The sequence below is a fragment of the Arctopsyche grandis genome, chromosome 10 (genome assembly GCF_051622035.1).
Source record: "Arctopsyche grandis isolate Sample6627 chromosome 10, ASM5162203v2, whole genome shotgun sequence".
Taxonomy (NCBI): Eukaryota; Metazoa; Arthropoda; class Insecta; order Trichoptera; family Hydropsychidae; genus Arctopsyche; species Arctopsyche grandis.
The window spans coordinates 14,925,933-14,951,434 of record NC_135364.1 but is presented as its reverse complement, the minus strand read 5'-3'; the positions used below and the strand labels follow the sequence as shown (position 1 = coordinate 14,951,434).

General features: G+C 33.1%; 1 protein-coding gene across 1 annotated transcript in view; it reads right to left on the bottom strand.

Annotated features, from left to right (window-relative positions):
- Positions 1 to 7,314: 7,314 nt before the first annotated feature.
- LOC143917624 (agrin-like) overlaps positions 7,315 to 25,502 on the bottom strand; it is a 427,846-nt gene continuing 409,658 nt past the window's right edge. The window contains exons 10-24 of the mRNA XM_077439203.1: positions 13,664 to 13,909; positions 12,202 to 12,351; positions 11,881 to 12,108; positions 11,655 to 11,801; positions 11,435 to 11,577; positions 11,035 to 11,356; positions 10,778 to 10,945; positions 10,336 to 10,705; positions 10,036 to 10,248; positions 9,561 to 9,958; positions 9,186 to 9,432; positions 8,942 to 9,106; positions 8,468 to 8,851; positions 7,701 to 8,065; positions 7,315 to 7,627 (exon numbers count right to left, since the gene is read on the bottom strand). Coding sequence (XP_077295329.1) covers positions 7,485 to 7,627; positions 7,701 to 8,065; positions 8,468 to 8,851; positions 8,942 to 9,106; positions 9,186 to 9,432; positions 9,561 to 9,958; positions 10,036 to 10,248; positions 10,336 to 10,705; positions 10,778 to 10,945; positions 11,035 to 11,356; positions 11,435 to 11,577; positions 11,655 to 11,801; positions 11,881 to 12,108; positions 12,202 to 12,351; positions 13,664 to 13,909 — 3,689 coding nt within the window. The 3' untranslated portion in view covers positions 7,315 to 7,484. The remainder of the gene's footprint in view (positions 7,628 to 7,700; positions 8,066 to 8,467; positions 8,852 to 8,941; positions 9,107 to 9,185; positions 9,433 to 9,560; positions 9,959 to 10,035; positions 10,249 to 10,335; positions 10,706 to 10,777; positions 10,946 to 11,034; positions 11,357 to 11,434; positions 11,578 to 11,654; positions 11,802 to 11,880; positions 12,109 to 12,201; positions 12,352 to 13,663; positions 13,910 to 25,502) is intronic.

The window sequence follows — 25,502 nt, the reverse complement described above, 5'->3', positions numbered from 1 at the left end:
AGCGCGGTTCTCTTTTGCGAGTTCTCTTCGGCTGATCGCTATTAGCGCCAGGTGCTATCAACTGTAGGATTCAGGTGTGTTTTTTTTTTACACAGGGCTGTGGAGTCGAGGTGTTTAGGCTGGAGTTGAAGTCGTAAAAATTCAAAGTGCATTAATTTTTTTATTCAATATATTTTTGATTTTTGATTTTTAAATGCTTTTTATTATTACGAAATTATGTTCACAATGCATCTTATATCTATTTTAATAGCTACTGGTCTACTGATAATTTTACAATTTAATTTAATTTGGTTAGTAATCATAGTATTATATTATTCTAATGTTAATCTACAGCATAATAGGAAAAAGAGCTCAAAAACCTATTTACAATCTTTATAAATGCTCATAATACATCTAATACATAATATTAATTAAAGACTCACTAAAGTCGATGACCTAAAGCAGACTGTGTTTAGGTAATCTGTGTTTATACCTGAAGGGTATAGACATTTTGTTGTAATCACAGAGACTCTTCACAAGTGTGTTAGTATGGTTATTAGTAGTCACCGGAGCCTGAGGGGGCCGTGTATTGTTTAAAGGTTGTAAATGCATTGTTAAAGGTTTGCCGAACAATGGATAGCACTGTGACTATCCTACCTCTAGTTATTAGTGATTCTGTCATAGAATCTACTGGTTAGATTCAATATATGAATATTGAATTACTGACTAAAAGTGACTCACCAATTTTCAATGTATGCAGATTTTTGTTTTTTTCTCATGTTTAGGTCAAATCAAGATTTGTCATGGGTATGGTCAGAATGAGAATTGTATTTTTATTTTTTAGAGCTATTTTTCTTATTATGTTGTATATTAGGAATTCCTGTAATGCTACAACGGTCCAAACTTAAATAAATAAATAAATATAAATATTAACAGTAAAATAATATAATACTATGATTACTAACAAAATTAAATTAAAATTGTAAAATAGAATATGATCAGTAGATCAGTAGCTATTTATTTATTTACTAGCTGAACCCGGCATGCGTTGCAATGCCACAATAACGCATGCAATTCCCGTTTCCATTTGTCGGAAAAACGCAGGCAGCGAACACATTTGAAATGATTGCATTGCAATGACACTCATTCCCGTTTTTCCCGTTTTCGTTCAGGTTTTTCCCGTTTTTTTTTCACAGTAATCTTCCCGCACATGCACACAACAAATCCTAAAAGTTTAGCAGCCTATTCGAGACACACACACACACACACACACACACACACACACACACACACACACACACACAGACATTCATTTCATAGATTATTTTTATTACATTTTAACCAGGAAGGCTTTACAGGTAAACCCCAATGCGCCTTCCTGGCAAATTACAAATAATACAGCATTTTTATTATACAAGTCGCTGAATTATGAGACACTGAAAACTCGCAAATTAACGAGACATCTATGAATTGTACATACATTTTATTGTACATTAATCATAGTCCGTATAGTGGCGACATAGTAGGTAGGAAAGATTTTTAGCTAATTTTTAATCGGGAACCGTTTCAACAATGAAATCAGAGAAAATTGGCAAACTCTGATAGGAAACAATCGACCTGGAGTCACAAATATTCAGGTCTGGTCAGCAGCAACCGGTGGGATTGGACCCGTGACCACTTTGTTCGAAAGCATTATATGTTAACCACTAGTCTATGCTGCATACATATATACAGTGGTGTTTGTTGAAACTCTCTCTTTCTCGATTTCTCGGTTTCTCATTTAGTACATATGTATATAACGCTATCGAAATGAGCAAGACACAAGGGCATGCTTAAATATAATACATCGCAAGAAATGTGTACGTATTTAAATCTGTGCTCATCGTTTGCTTGGAAAGCCCTGACATTAACGTGTGGCCACCTGAGCGCCAGTGTCGTGCATATTCGTATTTTTGTTTATTTTGTGGGCAAACTAACACAATAAGCGCACATCGCAACTAATTACACCACACGAAAAATACAAATACCTGTATATACATATGTACATATGTAGGTATGTACATATAATATGTTCATGTTACTTCTCAGAATTTTGAAAAATTAAGCCAAGCATATATGTATGTATATATGTATATATATATTTTTTTTCTTATTTTTTTTTTTATTACAATATATAAATATTTTATAATATATGCTCACATATGTATATTTTACGATATTATTTTAATACGCCATAAAATAACTAATTTTAAATCCAATGATGCGTTAAAGCGCTTAATGGTCTATAAAAAGTTCTCTGTACTTAATTCTTATTGAATCAACCATAAAATCCAAGTTATGACGATTCTCAGTATTATTATATTCATTTTAAATTATTTTTTTTATTAATCTTCAGAAGATTTTATATCGATATTTACTATTTTTTCAATGTTTGGCTCTAATGTGATAATATATGTACAGTGCAATGGAGGAATAGGAATGGTAAGACGTAAACAAAAGGTCACCGTCTCGAGATTATTTCCGTAAATATATTTCGGGATGTTTTGACCGTGGGATAATTTCGTACATATGACGAGTAACACTATTACGATTTAATTTCTTGGAATCGTCGATACTACGGTTCATCTTGCATCATCAGCCTGACGAGAATTGACTATGAATAATTTTATTAACTCGGTAGAGAGATCTCGATGGCGTCATAAAGTTCATGTGGAAACCGGTGGTGGCCATCAGCTGACCCCACAACCACCATTCTACGCATACATACATACATATATAGGTATTGTATATATGTACATATAATATATATGTATGTAAAACATGAGTGGATTTTTTGATTCTCAAGTTTTGCTACTATTTATGTACATACATACACGTATGTATCAAGTACGGATCACAGATGGGAAAGGCATATTTATTTATTAATACTTATAGAATAATAGGCAGTTTAAATAAAGTTATAGTTACAAAAATACATTTAAATATTATCTATGATAGCGATCGTCAATTGATAGGTCACGAGAAAATTTTGATGGCCTGCAGAATCATTTGCATTTTTTGTATTCGATTAATAATATTCTATGTATATAATCAAAGTAATATAAAAATAAATTCTTATATTCTGAATGACAGTTTTCATCTTTATATTGCACTAAATTCACTAACTGTATTAGAGGAGAAACAATAAAAGTAAAGCGTGACGTCACGATAGTGTTAAATTGCGAATTTTGGTTCAATTTCAACAGAATATTTGTGTGAATAGACATTTTCATCTGTCACAGCAATTAAAACTTGGCTTGAAATAAAAATGACTCGCAGTAACGTCATTGGAATAGATGCTTTGATGGTTTCTGCTGGCCAGACCATGGATTTGTGACTCCAGGTCGATCGTTTGCCATCAGAGTTTGGCGATTTATCTGATTTTCATTGAAACGGTTCCAATAAATTATCTGCCTTACCCATTTCCTCGCAAATCTCGAGTTTTCAGCAATCTCGAATTTCGCTGAATTGTATAAAATGCTGCAAATTTACAAATTTGACCATAAATGTCTCTGTGGATGTTAATTGATGTGTATTTACTGAATTTCGCTGAATTGTTTAAAAAAATGTTGTAATTTACAATTTTGACCATATACATATGTACATATGTCTCTGTGTTTACTTTGTTTAATTCTAATTACACTTGTATCAAAATGTACAATGTTTCTGGCCAGGAAGGCGCATTGGGGTTATCTGTTAGGCCTTCCTGGTATAAATAAATAAATCGGAGCCAAAAATCAGTAAACTTATTTCAAACAAACAGGAACAATTATCGTACTAAAATTGGGTAATATTTAAATAAGCTTCGATTATTTTGTAATGATTAAAATAACTTTGATTTTTTTTTACAATCAAACACCTTTAAAGATTTTGTTGTGATTAAATAAGCATTTATGATTTTATATTAATTAAATATGCATTTATAATTTCTTTACATTGAATGGGGGAAGGGTATGCAAATAACCCGGGGCCCGGCTTTCGAGGGGGGCCTGGGACCCCCGCAAATAATATGTATTTTTAACAGAAGTATAAAAGCATTATTTGGCCTTTATACTCTTAGGGTTTTTTGGACACTAAGCAAAATGGTATACCTGTTTTCGAGTAACGGATTTTACTTACTTATGGCATAATAAAATTTAGGGAAAGATCCGTTCTGGTTTTCAGAATGGTCAGTTCCCTCGTCACAATATATGAAACAAATTAGTAAAATAACCCTTGATATAAATAACCCTTGAAATGTAAAATAACACAGCCCTGCTTACATAAATCATATTAGTGGTCCACGGTATTTAAAATTATGAATTTAATGGTCCGTGTGGTCCCATAGGTTGGCGACAGCTGGTCTATAATACATATATAAATATAGTATGTAAAGTTTTTACAACATAAGAAAGAAAAGATTATTTTCTACATATAAAGGTTATTATGTAAAAGGTTCAGTTTTATTGGCCTCTGGCGATTTGAAGGAGGAGCGTTTCTGATATCAAAAATATTCAAAGCTGAAATATTTTTCATGATATCCGGAGACTCAAGGGTAACTTCCGGTCGAAAGAGCGATGAATGCAAATGAACATTCCGAAAAATGGCTTCCGGCTGTACAAAATATCTTTGAAAATATTCTTAGAAATATTCAGCGGAGAAAATACAATAAATAAAACCCTTGATTTATATACACATACATAAATAGAACGGTTTCTCTTAAATATTTAGCAATTGCAACAATAAATTTCAGTTATATGTATGTTGTTGGAGCAATTGTAGTCAGTCAGTCGATTACTTGGTGTTATAATAGTGGCTGGAAGTAATTAACAAACTAATGGTAATATATATATAAATACAAGCATTTTTTGTTTAATTGTAAAATATTGTAAGAGTAATGTGTAGTATTTTCTTTGTATATGAATATATTTTGATTAAAAATTCATATGGTTCCTTTGTTTTAATATTGTTATATATGCTTTAATATTATGATATGTAATAAAAATGGCGTCGTTTTCATTCATTTTAGATGGCTTTTAAGTTATTTTTTTTAATTGCATTCACTACATTGTTTGGGAATGTATATCTTGATGATCGACTCGACAGGATATATGATTTGCAAGAAGATGAAGTTTACTTTCAGAGACTCATACGTGAGAGAACTGCTTATGTCCACGTTGTAAATGGTTGTGAGTTGGATTCAGATCCGACATGTACTCATTCACACATTATTCCAAAAAAGGAAAATAAACGCCAAGAAAAAGTAGAAAAACCAAAGATTATTATAGATGAGGAATCTCAAGACCAAGAATACACTACTGAAAGTGAGTTTCTACGCTCTCTAAATGAATTATAAAATGATACATTTTAAAACTGACTGATACTTTTACTATGCATTTTAATTTTAAATTGGTATTGATTGTCTTTAAAATTTTACATATATGATTTTGATATAAACTAATAATAAAATGATACACAAATAACATTAAAATATTTTTTATTCAACTCCATACTGTACAAAGAAATCACTTATTCTAAAATCATATTGCATTTTCCATTTATTTAAATATAATTTATATAAATCCATTCAACATATATTTGTTTAATTCATCTATTAGTTTCATTTTACATTTATAATACAGAACACATGGTATGTATTTGAGAATGATATGATATATATTTTTAAATCAACATCACTTTTGATGAATTGAAAAAGCTTATTTTAGAAATTTTCTCTTACATAATTTTATTATTGACTGATAATTGATACATATGTATGTATTTTTATGAATGATTTCAATTGCTTGAAGATATGAAATGAGAATAAAATTCACAAAAATTTCGATCTTAAATGATATGTTCCACAAATACATATGTTTTAATTGAAGTTCTAGTAAATTTGAAACTGAATATATAAATCTGATATGTAAATTCATTTTAAAAACATAAGTTGTTATGAATTTTAAATATATGTACATATACATACATACATATGTACTTAAAAAAAGCTTGTAAAAATAATCGACCCGTTTATTATTGGAATGATATGAATTATTAAACTTAAGATCTTATTACTATACATTTAAGTACTTCAATGAAACAGTTTTCAACCCAGTTGAATAAGTTATGTCTACACAAGACTTGGTAAAACTATTAAGAGTTAAATAAAAAATAAGATTATTTCAAGAAAATGTTATTGAAATTAACTTTGTTTTAAATACCGATAATCGTTTACAATTTATTCGAATTTAATACTGAAATGGGCTTAATTTTATAAAATCTATTATGTACATATAAAAATGTATAAAAAATGGAAGTGTTAAATTTTATTCCCTGATAAATAGTGCTAAGTTTCAATCGTATCCTTTATTGTCAGCAACAATATAAATTTTGCTAATGATTAAGAAATATAACATTTATACGTGGGTATTCGACTTTACAGTGGATATGTTATGCTTTACTGTACAGCAACTCACCGAAATGTGCTCTCCGAGAATATCAAACGTGTTCAATGCAAAGAATAAAAATATACGTATGTCAGTCTTTTGAAATGTAAGGAATGAAATTGAAAAGTAACACTCACAATTACTTAATATAATCTTATAGGTTTACATATGTTTATGTTAAAAAAAATATTAATAAAAATTGGAAATTTTTATGCATTTTATTAAGTTAAAAAATATTTCGTAATAATTTAAATGATCTTAAAGCTATATTTTACCGGAGAATAAATCATTTAACAAATGTATTTATATCCACTGTATTTATTTAATGTAGAATAAAATATGGTCATGTAAATTTGCGGTTTTGTAGTTAGAAAAAATAAAAGCAAATAAGATAAATTCATTTAACTACATATAAATACAAAGCATTTTATGTAAGCAAAAAGAGTTTAACATTAATATTGCTTAGATTTGCATAAAAATATGTAAAAAAATAAAATAAGAATTGACCATTTATTTTTAAGACATTACTATATTATAAAATAAATGATACACACACAAGTACATACTTATTACATATCGTGTATAATAATTGCGATAATTTCAGTCATTCATCTTTATTTATATAAATTTTTAATCATTCATTTCTGTTTTATTTACTATTTTATGTACAATAGATGTCACTTAGATTTTTTACATTATTTACAATTTTCTTAGATTATTTAAGCATTTCATTTTATCACAACTGAAAATATTTACACGATGATTTTGCACACATGGTGATGAATATCGTCCTAAATTTTTTTAACTATATAATATTTCACTGAAAAGCTGCATTTGACTTGTTTTTAGTAAAATCAATTCATTTTTTTTTAAACTTAACGTCTTAATTACAGCACCAATTGCAATACATTATGATATTAATTTGACAAGCAGATTTTGTTATATATTAAAATAAGCTTTGCCAAGCAATGTCACGATGATTTAGTCTTTCACTGTCCGACTGATAAACGATGACAACAAATCACAATCTATAAAATTACATTAACACTGTTCGATGTTGTGATGTTGGCCGATCGGCTTGTGAAGATGTAAAAGTCGTCCATTAGCTTTGATACTAGCTATACAACCTTTCAGTCCTAAGTACAGTTGAGGCAATAATCCTTGAGGTAATGAAGGTGCTCCACCTGAAATTTACAGCGTGTTTGTTAAATTGTTAAGATCCAAGTTGCAAATCAGTATAATAAGAATATAAATTACCAATCCAAAGCTTAGGATTTGCTTTAGAAGACGACAAGGGCAGGTGAGAATATCCTCTATTTGGATGTTGATCGTCAACTTGTATTAGAGCCATTTTCTTTCTTCTTTTGATGGCTACAACATGCCACAAACCATCATCAACTCTAGTTTTGGATCTAACGCTATTGTACCATCTGTCATTTTGATTTGTTTTCATATCCAAAGACGTATAATCGCTGTAGATTAGTTCTGCATGGCCGTCTATAATTCCTAATGCTAAAAAGTCACCTTGGCCGACGCTGCCTTTTTTCCTCCACAATAATAAACCAGAACTTTCTGTAGAACGAAATTTTATTTCAAATCGAATACCTCGATCTGGATACTTCCTGAAAATTTTAAATCACGTTGGAAATCTTTTCTTTTTATACGAATGAAAAATATTTTGTATGTATGATTTTGGATATAGGTTCAGTTTTAAATAGGATTTGTTAATTTTTTTTACAAAAGACTTACTGAAATTGTTAATAAATGGAAGCAGTTTAGATGAAGAAATCCTTAATTAATAATTTTACAATATGGTTTGAAGACGTTTGTGATAAAATTTATATCTATATGTTTGAAGTTTGATGTTAGCTGTCATTTTCCGATGATTTCTTCATGCTATTAGTACTGAAATTGATTATTTTCATGTGTTAGTAATGAAGAAAGGAATAAGTACACAAACAAAACCAATATTATTAAAGAGGAAAAAAATTAGTATATAAAAGAGTAAGCATAAAATATCTCACCTTCGACCTCCTCTACTTCTATATGCATAATATGTTTCTCCATTAAACTTAATAGGCATATTATTATCTACAATATCAACAAACATCCTATTTTCACAATTTCTCCCTTCATATCCCTCTTTACAAATGCACTTGTATTCATTCATCATAGGAATGCACGATCCATCGTTTTGGCAAGGGTTGGCTGACTGCGTACACGGAAAGCCTGAATATTTAGACACACCGGGAGTGGCACAAGGAATTACTTCTTCATTTGGAAGCATCGAACACTTGGCTGTGTCATCGTTGTATAAAATTAACGGAGCAGAATTTACAAATACTTGTTGTATCGCTCCGACAAAACTACTAGAAACGCCGGAGAGCCGATGCGGTTTTATATAAAACCTGGGAAATAATAAAATATATTGAATAATTGAATTGAAAGATAGTGAAAATACAGTTGTATAAACATTGCTGAATTCAATATTTACTTACGGTAAAGATCCCAAAAATAATGGAAGACCAAGATTGAGCTCTGCAAGTGGAGGGGCTGAATGACCGTGGATTGCCGGCCAATCATCCACTTTTAAAACGCCTTCTCTGCCTGTACGAAAAGCTTTAACCTTGTGCCATCTATCTTTAGAAATCTTTTCAGGACACCTAATTGGTAAAAAATAATTACAATTAAACGCATGGAATTTATTTATATTTAACTATGGGTTGTGGTTTAAGTACTCACGTAATATTGGCAATGCCACTTCCCAAATTGAATCGAAATTGTAGAAATCCATCAACCAAATTAATCGAGATGAAATCGCCTCTGCTTTTTGACGATTGGCTGTTGTAGAAGAGCATTCCTGATAGCTTTTTAGTAAGGAACCATATCTCTATTCTAAATGAATTACTAAGGCCATCCAATTTTGGTAATTGTAAATAACTGCTACCATTGAATTCTGGGACGTGTGTGTCGTGGTTATTGTTGAGTTCTAAAATTAATATCAATATTGTCCAATTTTAACGCAATATCTTTTATACAGAAATTAGACTGATAGATTTTATCTGTACTACATACATATATGATATTAATTGTATTCAAAATTAAAGAGAAACAAACCATAAGAGCATGTGTTGCCTCCATCAGATAGTAATTTTCCACCGAATAAACATTTACACACATGTGATCCCATCGGTGTTGTTTCACAAACAACGCCTTCTTCAAATCCACAAGGGTTAGACTCGCATGGGTCAACTTTTTCTTCACATTGTATTCCTTTGAAATTTCCAGGACAAATACAAGAAAATTCAATCTCTTCATCGCCGGAAGCAGTACAAGTTGCACCGTTGAGGCACGGCATACTGACGCATGGGTTTGTTGTACACTCTCTGACGTTCTCCATGCCAAGAACAGCATTATCTTCCCGGCCAAGTTTTTTTGTCACTTGATGGCGGATAATGCGTAGATGCTTAATACATCCAGTCAATCCATGTTTTGTACCGATGTTGTCAAAAATTCTACATGAAACAAAATACATATATTAAATGACCTTACAGTCTACAACGACAAATTTAAAATTTCATAATGTACACACTTAGTTATATTTGACGGTACACTCCCAATAAAAGTATCTTCTAATAGATCTAAAGCCTTCAAATTTCCAATGGATTGACCGACAACATCTTCCATATCATCAACGCTTAGAATTCCATCTCGGTGATAACGCTTAGCCGATATTGTATGATATTCATTAAGTGATAGCTTTTCAACAGATGTCAAAATTACCATGCCATCTCCAAGATTATATCTAAAATATAATAAATACAAATCAATTTACAAACATGTATGTATTAAACAAGTAAAAAATTATATTTTCATCATATTATATACGTGCCTAAATTCAACATGTCCATTAACAATCGCTAATGAGACAAAATCTCCAGAGCCATCAGCATTTTGCTGGTTATACAAAATAATACCATTTTCAGAGAATGTTTTTAATTGAACATCAATGTTAAGTTTGTGATAAGCCTTCAGTGGTTTTAATCTGATGTGAGACCGACCATCGAATGATGGAGTTTCAATATACCTGACAAGATCAGGTATAGGTACGTTATATTGACACACATCACCAGTGTATTGGGGTTCACATATGCATGTGAAAGTTACTTCAGGTAAGTCTATACAAGTTCCAGAATTTAAACACGGCTCAGAGTTGCACGCTTGAAGTTCCTCGGTAGTAGTTTTAATATCGGCGCCAGTCGCTGTAATAAACGAATAATATTATAGTATATTTAAAATTTTTATTTGTGTAACATAATTGAATTTAAACATACATAGACATTTTCTTCTATCGGATGCTGGAACATAGCCAGAACGGCAAATACAAGCTCCCCCGTCGCAGCGACTATTCGGTACAACTAAGCAATCTGAATGAACACTACATAGATCACCAACTAAGGCTGGTGGTGCTCTTACTGTTGCTGGTGTAGGTCGATACCCAGCTGATAAAGGAAAAGTAATCAATACAATTTGATTTGATTTGTAATAGTATTAATAAATACTTTCAAGAACCATAAATTTAATTTGATACCTCTATGTTGTCCTTTTTCACCGTCTAAACTGCTTGTAGAGTCTTTATCTCTGAATATTTCATATCCTCTACCATAATTATAGTTGTAATTTCTAGGATCTGGTACAAGAAGATGTCTTGTAGACTTTGATGGAAAGTTTGTATCGTCTTGTTGGGTAAATTGCAACGGGGAATAGTGCTTTCCAGGTAGTGCAGTTCCAGTAGGATCTTCTATGCCTTTACATATACCAAATGCTTGAACAACAACATCTTCTTGCGTTCGACAGGCTTGTAACTTTAAATGACATTCTGATGGATATGTTTGGCCGTCACTCCCGCAGACCTAAAAATGTAAATTTGATTCACACATTTCTGACAACTACAACTAATGTAATATTAAACTATTTGAGTGAATTTTTACCACCATAGATGGATCAGTGGAATCTGTTGGGCAGCTAGCAGCAGGACATTGACAAGCAGCACGTCCATCACTTTCGACACAAACTGCACCAAAATAGCACACAACATCACTGCAAGACCTTGGAGCAAGTGCACCAGTTTCAGCTGCAAATTAAAGTCAAGTTTAGAGTTTCCTATAATTCATTAGAACGACTAGTAAGTTCAATTGGCTATCGTCTCACCGTTGTAGCAACCGTTTGGTCCTAATATTTCCAAATGATTTGTACATAAAGTACACTTTTGACCTTGTATTCCTGGCTTGCAAACACATCTACCCGTCATCTGTTCACAATCTTCACGAACAGAACCAAACATGGAACATCCACAAGCTAAAATAAAATTATCAATTAGACATACATATATCCTAATAAGCTATTTTACACATCTCAAAATACATATAGAACATACGGATGCATCCTTTATGGCCATTTCCAATTCGAGGTAACCCCCAATATCCAGGCTCACAACGATCACATTTGAGTCCTCCAACACCAGGCCTGCATGGACATTGTCTGGAAGTGATATCGCAAGCGTCTACAAGTGATCCAAGTCTATGACATCCACACCCCGGTACACAGTTTGCACTGTTGCGTCCAAAAACTGATTCGTCGCAAGATTTGCGAGGAATTGTATCGTCTGAAAGTATAAAAACATTATAAAATAAATATATTGTATGAAAAGAGACACAATTGAGATGTTAATTATATTATTAATATTAATATTAGTCACTTTTGATGCAGCATCTGGCTGTGTTCATCGTTTGATGACAGTAACTTCCACCGGGACAGTCCCGACGGCCCGGTCCACCTCCACAATCTAATTCATGACCCGAACCGTCCAGCATTAGAGATCCACCACCGCATGGTCTCGTCTCCATACCTGCACCCAATGTTAGTTAGATTATATTATTTTTTGGTGCGTACATTAAAAATTATTTTTTTTATTTTGACATGCCATAAGCTAAATTCGATTTACTTCGATAAAGTATTACTACTTATTCAAGCGTGTATTAAAGATTTACATTTTTTTTGTTCGACTTGGGAGAGTGTGTTTCTTTTTTTTTTTTTCTTATTTCGAGTGCGACACGCAAAAAGGATAACTCGATAAAATGGGGTCTGCGAACCAATAAAAGGAATCCTCTGTGAATCCTTTTGAAAGTTAAGATTGTGAATAAATTATCTACGTGAGGTTCTGTACACATTTTTATGGGAGTTATCCTTTTTTTTTTGCAAACTCCTTTCGAATAATTGAATTTTTAGTATAAAGTGAAGTCTGAAAAAAATAGCGGCAAATTTATTATATCAAAAAAATTGAATGTGAATTTCATGTTAATAAATTCAAGCAGCCAAAATGGTTACATTTTATTCGTTTTTGTATTTCATTTTATTTTTTTAAATGAGATAAATAATCTAGAGTGGTTTATTATACATTAAAAGACAAAAATAATGCTGCCAAACAGATAATAAATATAATAAAAATTATATTGAATTGCAAATAAGACAAGAAATAATAAGTCCTAGATGCTTTTTATAAATTTAAATTAAAACTTAGTTGTTTTAGAATTTTTATAAATGATCAAACAAATTAAAATCATATGTTTTAATTTAATTATGTAGGTTGAGTTTCATTGAAAACAAAGTGAGATTAATTTTAGCCCATGGAACTATTTTAAATTCGTTAATTACACATACATATTTTAGTATTTGCCGGTATTTTAATATTAATAGTTAGTATGATATCACCTTTGCAAAGTTCAAGTGGTCTCAATCTCAACTCAATTTGTTTGTGGCAGCCTTCCATCCTCATTGCACACATTGACGTGTACAATTTCAGATCAGAAGCACACACCGGGAAGTAATCTTCGCTAGTTTCATCCAAGGGACAGTCAAATATACATGTACACCTCGGCAGATTATCAGAACCGAGCTCACAAGTGGCATCGAAATCGCAATGAATATCTCGACAAGCTAACTGTTCTAGTGTGCTCAGAGAATGCTCGGGATAGTCAGTGACACCGAGCAAGGATGTAGAGTTCTCCATGTCCACTTCTGATAGCGTATTACCAACGGGTGGAAAGGGTAAGGGTAGAGCAGTGGCTGTTAATTGCAAATGGTTAGTAAGTATTAGTCGTTAGTAGAGGAAAGTTTAAGTTAGTTTTGTATTATATTAGATATATATATGCGGTTCTTACTCAGTGCTATTGGTGGTCCGGCTACGGCGAATCTGTCCTCGCAGTCTCCGTAAAAAATTACGTGGAGTTGTTTGTGGCCGTTTGGAAGATCGCAGGCTGCTTTTTGAAGTTCGCATTCGTTTGTGTATGTCACCATAGTGTTGGCACATACTGGTTCGTTTCCGGCTTCTGAGCAATCCATGGGGCAAATACACTCACCGGCCGCACACCGTGCTCCAAATTTGCACTCGACGCTTTGACACAGTGCTGAAATGCCAAATTCAATTTCTCAGTATACTGTAGTGTGACGAGGGTATACTATATTTGTCAACGTTAATATACTTTATAGAATATGAAAATTATGTAGTTATAGTTATATATATTTCTGACCAAAGTTCACCAAGATTGTATTAATGTATGTACATATATTGTTTAGTGAAATTATATGAAAAAAATTTCTTCAACTACAATAGTGTGCTATTATTATCGCTAGCTTTCAGTATTTTTTTCATAAAATGGGAAAACTAAAAGTAATCTTAAAATAAATTTCTTATCAGGTTAAAATATTGGTTTAAGTTATTGGGTATATTGAATAATAATGCTGAATGACTTAAGCATTATTATCATAATTCCGTTAAGATTTGACTCATATTCATATGTATTAAAATCATCAACAGTGTTAGATAAACCATCTTTTATCATCAGACTGTATAGCCAGTTGTATATCTCGGTGATTGCGTTAGTGAGGTTCCCGGGCTAAGGCCCTGAGTTGACCTCGTTTTAAAAGACATAATTCAGAAGTATTTCTGTAGTACTGGTGGTCAGACTTGGATATTTGTGCTCCAAGTCGATCGTTTCCTATCAGAGTTTGATAATTTATCTGATTTCATTGTTGAAAAAGTTCCCCATCAAATTGGCAAAACCATCCTACTATTTGAATATGATTTCAAATTTATAATCTTTAAATTTATATAAGTAGAAGTTTTATACCATAGATGTCGCTCAGAGGCAACCCGTAATGGCGTCATGGGAAAAATATAAATTTAATAAAAATAAAGAAAAAAAATAAAATATGTATATGTATATGTAGTTGGAAAATCATAAACATGGCCACCCCACACATGTACTAAAAGTACACAGAGTCCTATATCTTATAATACATATGTACATGCACTGAAATATAATACAACTATACAAGCAGAGAGACGTAATAAGAATACAGGGGCCCTTACGAATAAATAATTGTTGTCAATTTTACGCGGTACGTCTCTATAAATACGCTACATCGCACGGAATACATTCGGATCAATTTACTTATAAAAATGTATCCCATGTTGTTTATTGTGTGTTTTTGAATGTATTGTGCAATTTTTACCGATGCTTGCCCATCTTGCGAGTAATATAAACAAACAGAGAAGTTTTTATCGGACATACGTCGAGCACCAAGCGTCAAATACGACTGATGCTAAAATTATTTAGATCTGTCCGTGGACAGAATGTCACTTGACAACAAAAGAGCACCTAAAGCCATTTTTATTAATATTACATTTCTCTGTATACAAGTAGATAGACAAGGAAAATCTAGTTGCCTTGTTCTATTATAGTATGGGGGGTGCATTGTCATGATGAAACATTAAATTGTAGCAGTGATGGTGACCAGATTGCCTAGTTGTGTATTATGTCCAGAGGGTGAATCAACCGGGCTTTAATGTACATAGACACATCTCTATCTCTGCAGGGTTCAGTGCAACTGTGGTTGCACTTGGACCGCAACCGCCGGTTGCAGTCGTCCGGAATATCACCCTTAAAGCTGCAGCCAGCGACCTGTCATTTGCCCTGGACCTTTGGATTCGAATCATTCCATTGTGCCAGACTAGAACTGACCAAATTGGAACGGCCTTTAGCGAATCAGCAACATTTAACGAATACCATCCAGAAGATACGTTACAATGTACATACATATTTAATGTGTAAACTAACTCCAACTTTTCGTATTTTAGTATATTTATATAGTAGGAAATAAAATAAATCCAATCCATTCGGTTCGCATAATATAACATATGAATTCATATATGAATGTACAATGCTTTTTTTAGGCTTCAGAGAAGCTTTTACGTATTGATACAGACATTTCATGTTTGCAATTTGGCGTAATGCAAATAAACTTTGTCGACACGCGAACACAATTTTCTAATGACTCATATTTACTTTTTCGGCACGCAAGGCTGAAAAGGTTCACAGTAACTGACTCGCACATTTTTTTTGTCCATCTAATTAATTATATAATTTGTAAACGCCAAAGGAGAAATGTTGTATGCACTCTAATATGATTGAATAGGCCTACAAAATAAGTCTTTAGCAACTTATGTATATTGAAGTAGAATATTTTATAATAAATTTATATAAAAATAACGCACGAATTATTTTTAAATTAAATATTAATTTTATGTATGTTTTCAAAATTATTTTTAAGTGAAAATTGTTTCGTTGGTAAAAATATATATGATTTTTTGACGTAGCGAGCTAGAAAATTGGAATAATTGTGTGTATAATATTATTGTATACATATTTCTATATCTCAAAAACATGTTAAACAAAATGATTCAATCGTCCATTTCATAAATTGGAAAAATCCAATTTTCCTCGAATCCCTTTCAATGTTTGAATGCGTTCAGTTTGGCAACAATTATTTTTCAATCAGAAAGTTGCTTTATTATATAAATGTTCATTTCTACATAAATATATTTAGGAAATAGATTTTAATCGGGAGTATGATTTAATTTTTTTTTTAATTTCATTAAACTATTTTATTTCAATTCATAGAAAGTATTAATTGAAAATTCAGTTGATCTAAAGTGATATTCACGAAGAGTTTAAAATAAAATCAATATCTTCAAGTTATTAATTCATATCTTCAAATTTCTTCTCTATTCTCTATCCACATAAAGCAGAACGATTTTTTACGTGCAATATAAGATGGTGAAAATATACATATAATGGGTTGTTTTTATATTTGTAAATGTTGATGAATATAACTAATTTTCAATCATGATTGTGTTGTATATATTGAGCTTTCACGTGTCGGTACAATAAAATGCCAAACTTTATCGGTCGTACGTATAAAAATCTCAGTGCCTTCTTTTTATTGCCTTCGGCGATGATCGTATAAATAAAACCAAACACTTTAGAAGTGTATAAAATCAGCGCAAGTGCGGTTAACATCTCGACGTAGTATTTTTTTCAAATTGTTCAAGTTTGAGACCATAATACCGAGGAAGCGGCTCTCTCTATCTCTCGTTTTATGGAGATAGCTTATAAAATGTTTAACGATAGTGGCACAAGGCGAATTTTACCCCTTTTCCTCCCCTACCAAACCCACCCTTTTCATCTTTCCCAGCTTCGAGACCAGGGCTAGAATAACTTCTTAAGTGCGCAACCACTTGAGGACAACTTACTCTTGAAGCGGTTTCTCGTCACGGCGTGCGACTCCTCCACTTCTGACGTTCAAAAGTTCAAAGTTGAAAGTTCTCAGATGGAAAACCGACCAATGAAAATATTCTAGTGTCGCAATTGTAGTACGGCTTTAGTGAATTTTTCTTAACTTTCCCTTTAATAACAACTAGTTGTTGAACTGGCTATTTTGACGAAAAATAGTACATAATAAAGGAGGTATGAAAAAATTCCACGCATACATCATATTCGGTTATGAAAATAATGATGAACGCAGGCTACCAGACAAAAAGGTAAGAATAATTTTCGATAATCAACGCTTACTAAGGTGGAAAATATCGCATTCAGGCTCAGCAGCAACGATTTCATTGATAAGTTGAATACCTCTTGGAATAGGAGCCATTCGAAAAAGAGCTTTGCGAGTAGGAGGTACATACATATATGTACAACCATCAAATGATGATATCCCAACTATTCCAGCAACGACGGGTATGACGTATTACCATTTGGTAGCTGGAGAACAAAATCAATTAATGAGAAGTTTCTCCCCGCCACGCTGAAAATTTCACCAACATTTCCAGCTACAATTATTTAGAAATCCAATAGAAAGCAGGTATAAAAATTGTAGCTAATCCAAACAAACCCTAGGGTTTGTTTGGATTAGCCACAATTACTACCCTACCGCCGAGGATCTTGAGTTTTATAAAGGTGTGCTTAGACTCTCTAATATATCTTGCAAGAATATAAAATAAACAAAAGCAGTCTATTAACGAGTGTATTTTTCCAAAACTAGTTCCATCTTCTTCATTGTTGTTAAAATGTATTGCTCACAATCTAAAATACTCAGCAGTTAGGGATTTCCATCTGGTAATTCTACTATGGTTATAAATTCAGAAATTCCGGTGGAAACGAGTCTTTATAAACGTTGAAAAATGAATGACGTGGATTACACGACCCATGTTCAATGCATTTTTTTTCAATACTACCTTTAAAGGTAGCATTGCAGGTAGTATTCTTGTTTACTTTCAACATGCTTAATATACAACGCCTATCGGCGTTTTGTAGAACTATGAACTTGTCAGCAAAACGCTTATCGGTGTTGGTCAGCATTCAAAGGGTTAAAAGAATTAAAAGATGGTAGTAAACAGATAATTGAATTTAAATTCTGAGATTAATTTTAAATATGTTTATTATATGCAGTGGTGTAAAAAAATATGTATTCTAATATCGGTAGTACAAATATTTATAAAAAAATCAAATGCTAATTAATTTGAAAAGTCAATCAAAATGGTCTAAGTTATTATTTTTTGCAATATAATAATATATAGTTCTCATGATTCGATTTCGGCATTATTCAATGTGTCTATATTATTTTCAATGGGTTGTTTTTAAAAAAATTTTGCACTCAAATGGGCATTTGAGTGAGGATACGGTTGTAGTCACCAAATGTTAAAACGAGAGTCTGCTCACAATATTTGGTATATAAAATTTTATATGAAATATAAGCAAAAATATTTTTTTATTGTACTCAAAAAACAATTTTTATATCAAAGTACCAGGGCAGCGACCTGGACCGACTAGACCAGTGCTTCCCAATTGCTTTCATGTCACGACCCCCTAAATCTGAAAGAATTAATTCCCGGCCCCTAAATTTTTTTTTTCTAGTTAAAAGGTTTATTTGGCAGTAATTATTACAATTATAATAGACATATTTATATTCAGCACAAAATTATAGGAACTTGCTTAAAAACATTTTTTTTAAATAAAAACTATACACACATGAAAAAATTTAATGCGATAGATGAGGTCGCATGTTTTTACATAACAAATCGATATCGGGTTCAATGTCAGAATCTTCCAAAGTCACCGTGGAAAGCATGACCCTTGCTTATTTTTTATTAATATAAGTCATGACGAAAATGCTGTTTCGCATAGGTACCTACGTAGTCGCGAAAGTAATAAGAGTTACCGGGGCTTCTTTTCCAACAGCAGGATATTCTTGCTGTCGCCTTAACCAAAATTTTGAAATACTTTTTTTATTTAATTCCACTTCAAGCAAATTATTTTATCTGATATCGACTCTTCTTGGGCTGTCCACGTAATATGATCATATTTTAAAGACTTGGCAAATGGTTTTATTATCCAATTGTTCCTTTCATCCTCATTCAAGTTTGGGAAATATTTCCTTAAATATATACATTCCCTAAACATGTAATGTGAAAAAATATTCATAAATTAATATTTGTACTTTCTATTGAATATTTTCGCGGCCTCCGCGAGAAATCCTACGGCCCCCCATGGGGTCGCGACCCCCGATTTGGGAAGCACTGGACTAGACCACTGATTATATGTATAGTAGATAGATTTGTTACTACTATTTGGATAGATTTGTGAAAAATTCAAGAGTTACGTATATGTATTTTATTTTATTTTCAAATTAGGTCACATATGAGATTAATATGGATTGGTGATACAAACAGTTTCGAGCGTATTATAATTTAGATACATAGTTCGGAGGACGGTACGCACCGACCGGAATAATAAAGTTAGTCTCGGCGCTTAGATATATTTAATTAGGCAATTTGGCTCTGGCAAAAAGGGACCGCACACGGTTCGGAGGACGTCGACCGCAGGTGTGCGACGCCTGTCTAGGAATATATGTACGTACGTACGTACGTATACCGTCAGGACGGGGAAGGGTAGAAAGGGTGTGAGAGGTGGAAAGGTCGTGTCAAAGATTCCGGTCGCATGTAAACGGGGTTAATTTACACCCCACCGCCGATAGTGTTGGGACGTTGGCCCCGAGAGGACACACCGTTCAAAATTATCGGTTTTTGACGGAAAATTTTAAGGCCGTTGTGAGCTATGATGAGCTCCATGAAATTTGCCAAACAGCGAGATTAAAGTAAATATCGCGTTATATAAATTGGTAGTCCTTACTTAACATTTTCGTTAGCTGACGGACCTTTTTTTGAATCATTAGAAAATATATGTACATAGGTAAATTGTATTTTATTTTTCAATTAATCATGCACACTCGCCTAACAGATTCCTCCAAAGCGGCGAATGTGATAAACAGATTAAGAATCGATAAATTATATAATACATATATAATTAAATACTTTTACGTATACTAAAATAAGAGGTTAGTAAAGAACCGCCGGTTAAGTGAAATCGGATTAAACCGAGGCGCATCCCTGACACCGTGCGACCGTTATAATTGGTTTCGAGGATTATCTGCAAACTAAGTGCAAGTAAGCTAATCAATGCGGCGATAGCGGTACTCGGTCGCATTTCCATGGAGTTCTCAGAAGTGCCCCATACCGTGGGTCTGAGTGTCGTGGGAATGCATATCCGAGTACGTGACCATAACAATAGGTAAACAAATCGGAAGTCGAAGATGTCCTGAGAGACCTAGGTGATACTTAGGCGATATCAAGACATTCTGGACTGAGCACTGCCAGTGCGTGTATTTCCTTAATCATCAATAAATGCTGTGAAACGACTTTGGCCTTTTACTTGGATCCTCCACCCACCCCTACGCAACAATACATAATTAAACATACAAACAAATCGAAACAACACCTGCCATCTATGTTCAGACATTATAAAAATCGTAAACAATACGAATAATAACATTATTTATTATGTAACAATACGAAATATTTATATTTTAATAATCATCCACAGATACATCTATGGAGAAAATCTTGCGAACCTAAGAAATAATAATAACTCAAGGTTTTTCGCAATAGGAAATAGGATAAGAAAGCCAAATTTAGAGGAATCGTTTCAAATCAGAAAACTTGATAAATTCTGATAAGAAACGACCGACCTCGACAAACCAAGGTCTGGCCAGCAACGAGACACCAGTGGGAAGCGAACTCGTGACCCCTAGCACGAGAGAATACAACACTTACCACTAGACCACGCTGCTGGTTATATATAGGCATGTTAGGCATATATAGGCATGATCTTTATACATATGGAGTTGTTCATCATGTATGTATATGTCACAGTGAAATTATATTTCAAGTGAAAATTTCATTTTTCACTGACGTTTCAATGACATTTTCAGGGTTGGTTTTATTCATTTAAGATTAGATTGTTAGGGCTGGTATTATTTAAGGGTTAGGATAGGTTAGGTTAAGTAAGGGTTGGCCCTATTAATTTAATATTGGGTTGTTGTCATAGAAACTTTGATTTGTTTTCAATGCTCCCACCCAAACCTTACACAGTTACATACAAAGTCTCTTTCGAAATTATATATTAGATTTATTTCATTACGTGTATATCTAATATCGTATTTTATTTTGAATGTATGAATATTGGTTTGATTGAATTTAATATCGGTGTATATTGTATGTGTGAATGGAATTTCGTCAAAATTAATTTTCATCTCGCTGATCAGAATCGATTCAGACGCTTTCAGAATCTTCGGAGAGCAAATTGAATTTGTTGCGTATCAAAATGCATTTCGGGGGAGTGTTCCTGAATGTGTTGTTAAGCGTTCGCAGTTCGAACGAGGTTCAATAGACGATAAATTGATCTGATACGGTCTCTGAAAACGTGAGATAATTTAATTTCAGACGTTGTTAGCGAGGAGATGGGGGAAGGAAATTCCCCTATTGCTTTTAGCCAAAATTGAAAATCTAATATACTCGACTTTTTTTTTACACGGAAACTCCTAAACGCTAACTTCAAAATTTTACATCCCCTTGTTTTTTATTTTACTTTTTCTCTACAGTCTCACGTTTCACAAGATGGAAGACACTCAATATTCACAGGGGCGAGCTGAGATCGAGAAATATACAATAATATATTTATATTTTAGTTTTCTGCACATTTTTAAAAAAATATAAAGGACTGAATAATGGCTTATATGTAGTTATGTTACATACGAGCCGTTATATTTGTAAGTGGCACGAATCCAATTTTCAGTTCCAAAAACATTGTTTGATTAAATTTACAGATTGCTATCACTTCTTTTAATTCGATATGTCTAGAATCAATAAACGTACAGGCCACCAGTATTTTTAAATATTGTTAAATGCAAAACATTATATTTAATGTTTGGGAGATATTTCCCGAAATGAAGAAAAATGGAAATTTACCACTTTCAAATATAACGGCTCATATATGTATGTATGTGTGTATACTCATACTTTAAATTTCATACAATAGTCCATTATTATCCAGCATTGCTCGTCAACAGCTCGGTACAACACAGCACAGCACTGCACGGAAAAAAAAAAGTTCTGTTCATACTATAGATACGTATACAGCACCGCTCGTTATAATATAAATATAAGTAATAGTATTACGCTCGTTATATAAGTAATAGTATTACGATATGTGTTAACTAGTGTCTCCAATTTTATTGAATAAATCCAATAAATAATTTAAATAATAAATTTAAATTTACTAAAACAATTTTATACATTGGCAAGAAAATTCGATCTTACTAAATTTGAACCAACTCCACAGCCTTGGAAATTACTCAAAACTCATTGAAAACAAACAAATTATTCAGAAATCACCATGACCCTATTAAAATTTGATATTTTTGATAAGTTTAAACGATTTAAATTTCATTCGGCCAAATGTCCGTTCAGCTAAGAGTCCGTTTGGTCAAGTGTTCATTCAGCCAAATTTCTATCGGCTAAGTTTTCATTTCGCTAATAGTCCGTCTAACCTCGCTCTGACACGTGCATGTTTGTTTTGGATGAGTTCAAGGCAAAATGGGCTTACAGGGCGCAACTACATATATCATTGAGTGAATATTGTCACAATATGACGTTTCCGAAAATATTCATATGTAAGTGGCAACACTTTCGATAGTACGAGTGCACTAGCCACTTTATGCGTGAATATTTCCTCAATGACAAAACAAACTGGTTCTGCTTGATACGTTTCGGTGACATGTACTGCTGTATAATATGACTATATCATGTCGGTTGCTGCTGTTTCGGTTACATCACGTACACATTACGGAACATATGAATGTGTCCAAATATAGTATACTAAAGTTTATTTTTACAAGGCTCTTTTATATTTCACTTCGCTAATGTTTAATGTTTGTTGAAATTCCTACATACTTCCGATCGTTATGAAAGATTGCCATTTTGCGCGGTTTTTGGTTAACAATATATATATAAATTAATTCCGCCAATACAATGGTGAAAAATAATCGTAATAGACATGTTTGAAATGCAAATTTTTTGGTCATATTGACGTTTAGTGGTCAGTAGCCTTATATGTTTGACGTTCCGCTACCCTCTCGTTTTGTCAGATTTTAATTGTTTAAACACCTATAACTTTTTCACACTATATCTTATAATCTATATATATATATATATATATATATATATATATATATATATATATATATATATATATATATATACATATATATATATATATATATATATATATATATATATATATATATCATCATCATCATCATTTACAGCCATTCGCCATCCACTGCTGGATGAAGGCCTCTCCAACACGCTTCCACTCGTCTCTGTTTTGCGCAACACTCATCCATCTCATTCCGCACATTTTCCTAATTTCGTTCACCCATCTTCCTTGCGGTCTTCCTTTTACTCTTTTGCCTTCTCTCGGGTACCATTCAAGCACTTCTTTTGTCCACCTTTCGTCCATCCTCCTAGCTACGTGACCCGCCCATTGCCATTTCAATCTCTTCACTCTATCCACTATGTCCACTACCCTTGTCATATTTCTCACCCACGTGTTCCGCTTCCTGTCTTTCCTCGTTATGCCAAGCATACAGCGTTCCATACTTCTTTGAGTGCATTGGATTTTATTTTGCATCTTGGCGTTCAGTGTCCAAGTTTCACATCCATACGTCATCACTGGCAAAACGCATTGATCAAAGATCCTTTTCTTCAGGCAGAGTGGCATTTTTGATTTAAAAACAGCATTCATCCGTCCAAATGCACTCCACCCCAGTTTCATACGTCTCTTTATCTCTTCATTTTTACTACCAGACATGTCAATTATTTGACCTAAATATAAATAATTATTTACTACTTCTACTGGTTTATCATCTAAGGGGATGCTATCAGGCATGCAATAACTATTGAACATTAGTTTAGTCTTATCTACGTTAATTTTTAATCCTACTTTTCTACTTTCCCTGTCCAGCTGTGTTAGTCTGATAAGTAGGTCAGCTGAATCACGAGCTACTAAAACTATATCGTCTGCGAACCGAAGGTGACTCAAAAAGCGACCATTGATGCTTACTCCGGCTGTATCCCAATCCAATTTCCTGAAAACTCCCTCAAGCACCGCATTGAATAACTTGGGCGAGATTGTATCTCCTTGTCTTACTCCTTTTCCTATGCTAAATCTATCTGTACCTGAAAAAATTTTAACTGAAGCTGTGGCATTCTTATATATTGTAGCTAACAGTCCCACATAGGGTTCCGGCACTCCCTGTGTTTTTAGAGCGTTAAGTACTGCATTATGACTAACTGTATCGAAGGCTTTCTCATAATCGACGAAACCTAGGCACAGTGGCCGTTGATATTCGTTGGCGCGCTCGATTAGTTCGCCAACTACTTGGAGGTGGTCCATTGTGCTGAAATTTGCCCTAAACCCTGCCTGCTCTATAGGTTGGTTCTCGTCGAGGATATTCTTCAGCCTTTCTGTAATAACCTTCGTGAAGAGCTTGTAGACCGCTGAAAGTAGACTAATGGGTCGGTAGTTCTTGATATCGCTTTTGTCGCCTTTTTTGTGTATTAAAATGATAGTTGCGTTATTCCATCCTTCTGGTATAGCTTGGTTCTGGATGCATTTGCTGAAAAGCCTAGCTAAGATATTAATTAGGGGGGGGCCGCCACATTTTAGTAAGTCGATGGGAATATTATCTTCCCCTGGGGTTTTACCATTCTTTGCAGTTTTTAGCGCGGCCTCTACTTCGCTAGGCAATACTGCAGGAACCCTTTGGCCGTGTGTCGATTCCAGAGTGGGGAATTGGCCGTTGTCGTTCTCGTATAGTTTTGCATAGAACGTGTAAACTCTGTCTATGATTTCTTCTCTATTCCTAATTATTACTCCGCTCTCTGATCTGATTGCGATCATTTGGTTTTTGCCTAAGAAAAGATCCTGTTTGCACTTTTTCAGGCTACGGTTATTCTTAATGGTATTTTCTATTAGCTTGCTGTTAAAATCCCTGACATCCCTGACTATTCTCTTCTTAATTTCCTTATTTACTAGATTGTATTCTTGCTTATTATTATCCCTATCTAAATTCCTTTTATGCTTAATTAGGTTTTTTGTTTCCGCTGAAATTTTGCTTAATTTAATCTGTTTCCTGAAACCACCTAATTTCTTACCTGTTGAGGTTAGAACCGAACTAATTACAGTGTTCAATTCCTCGATG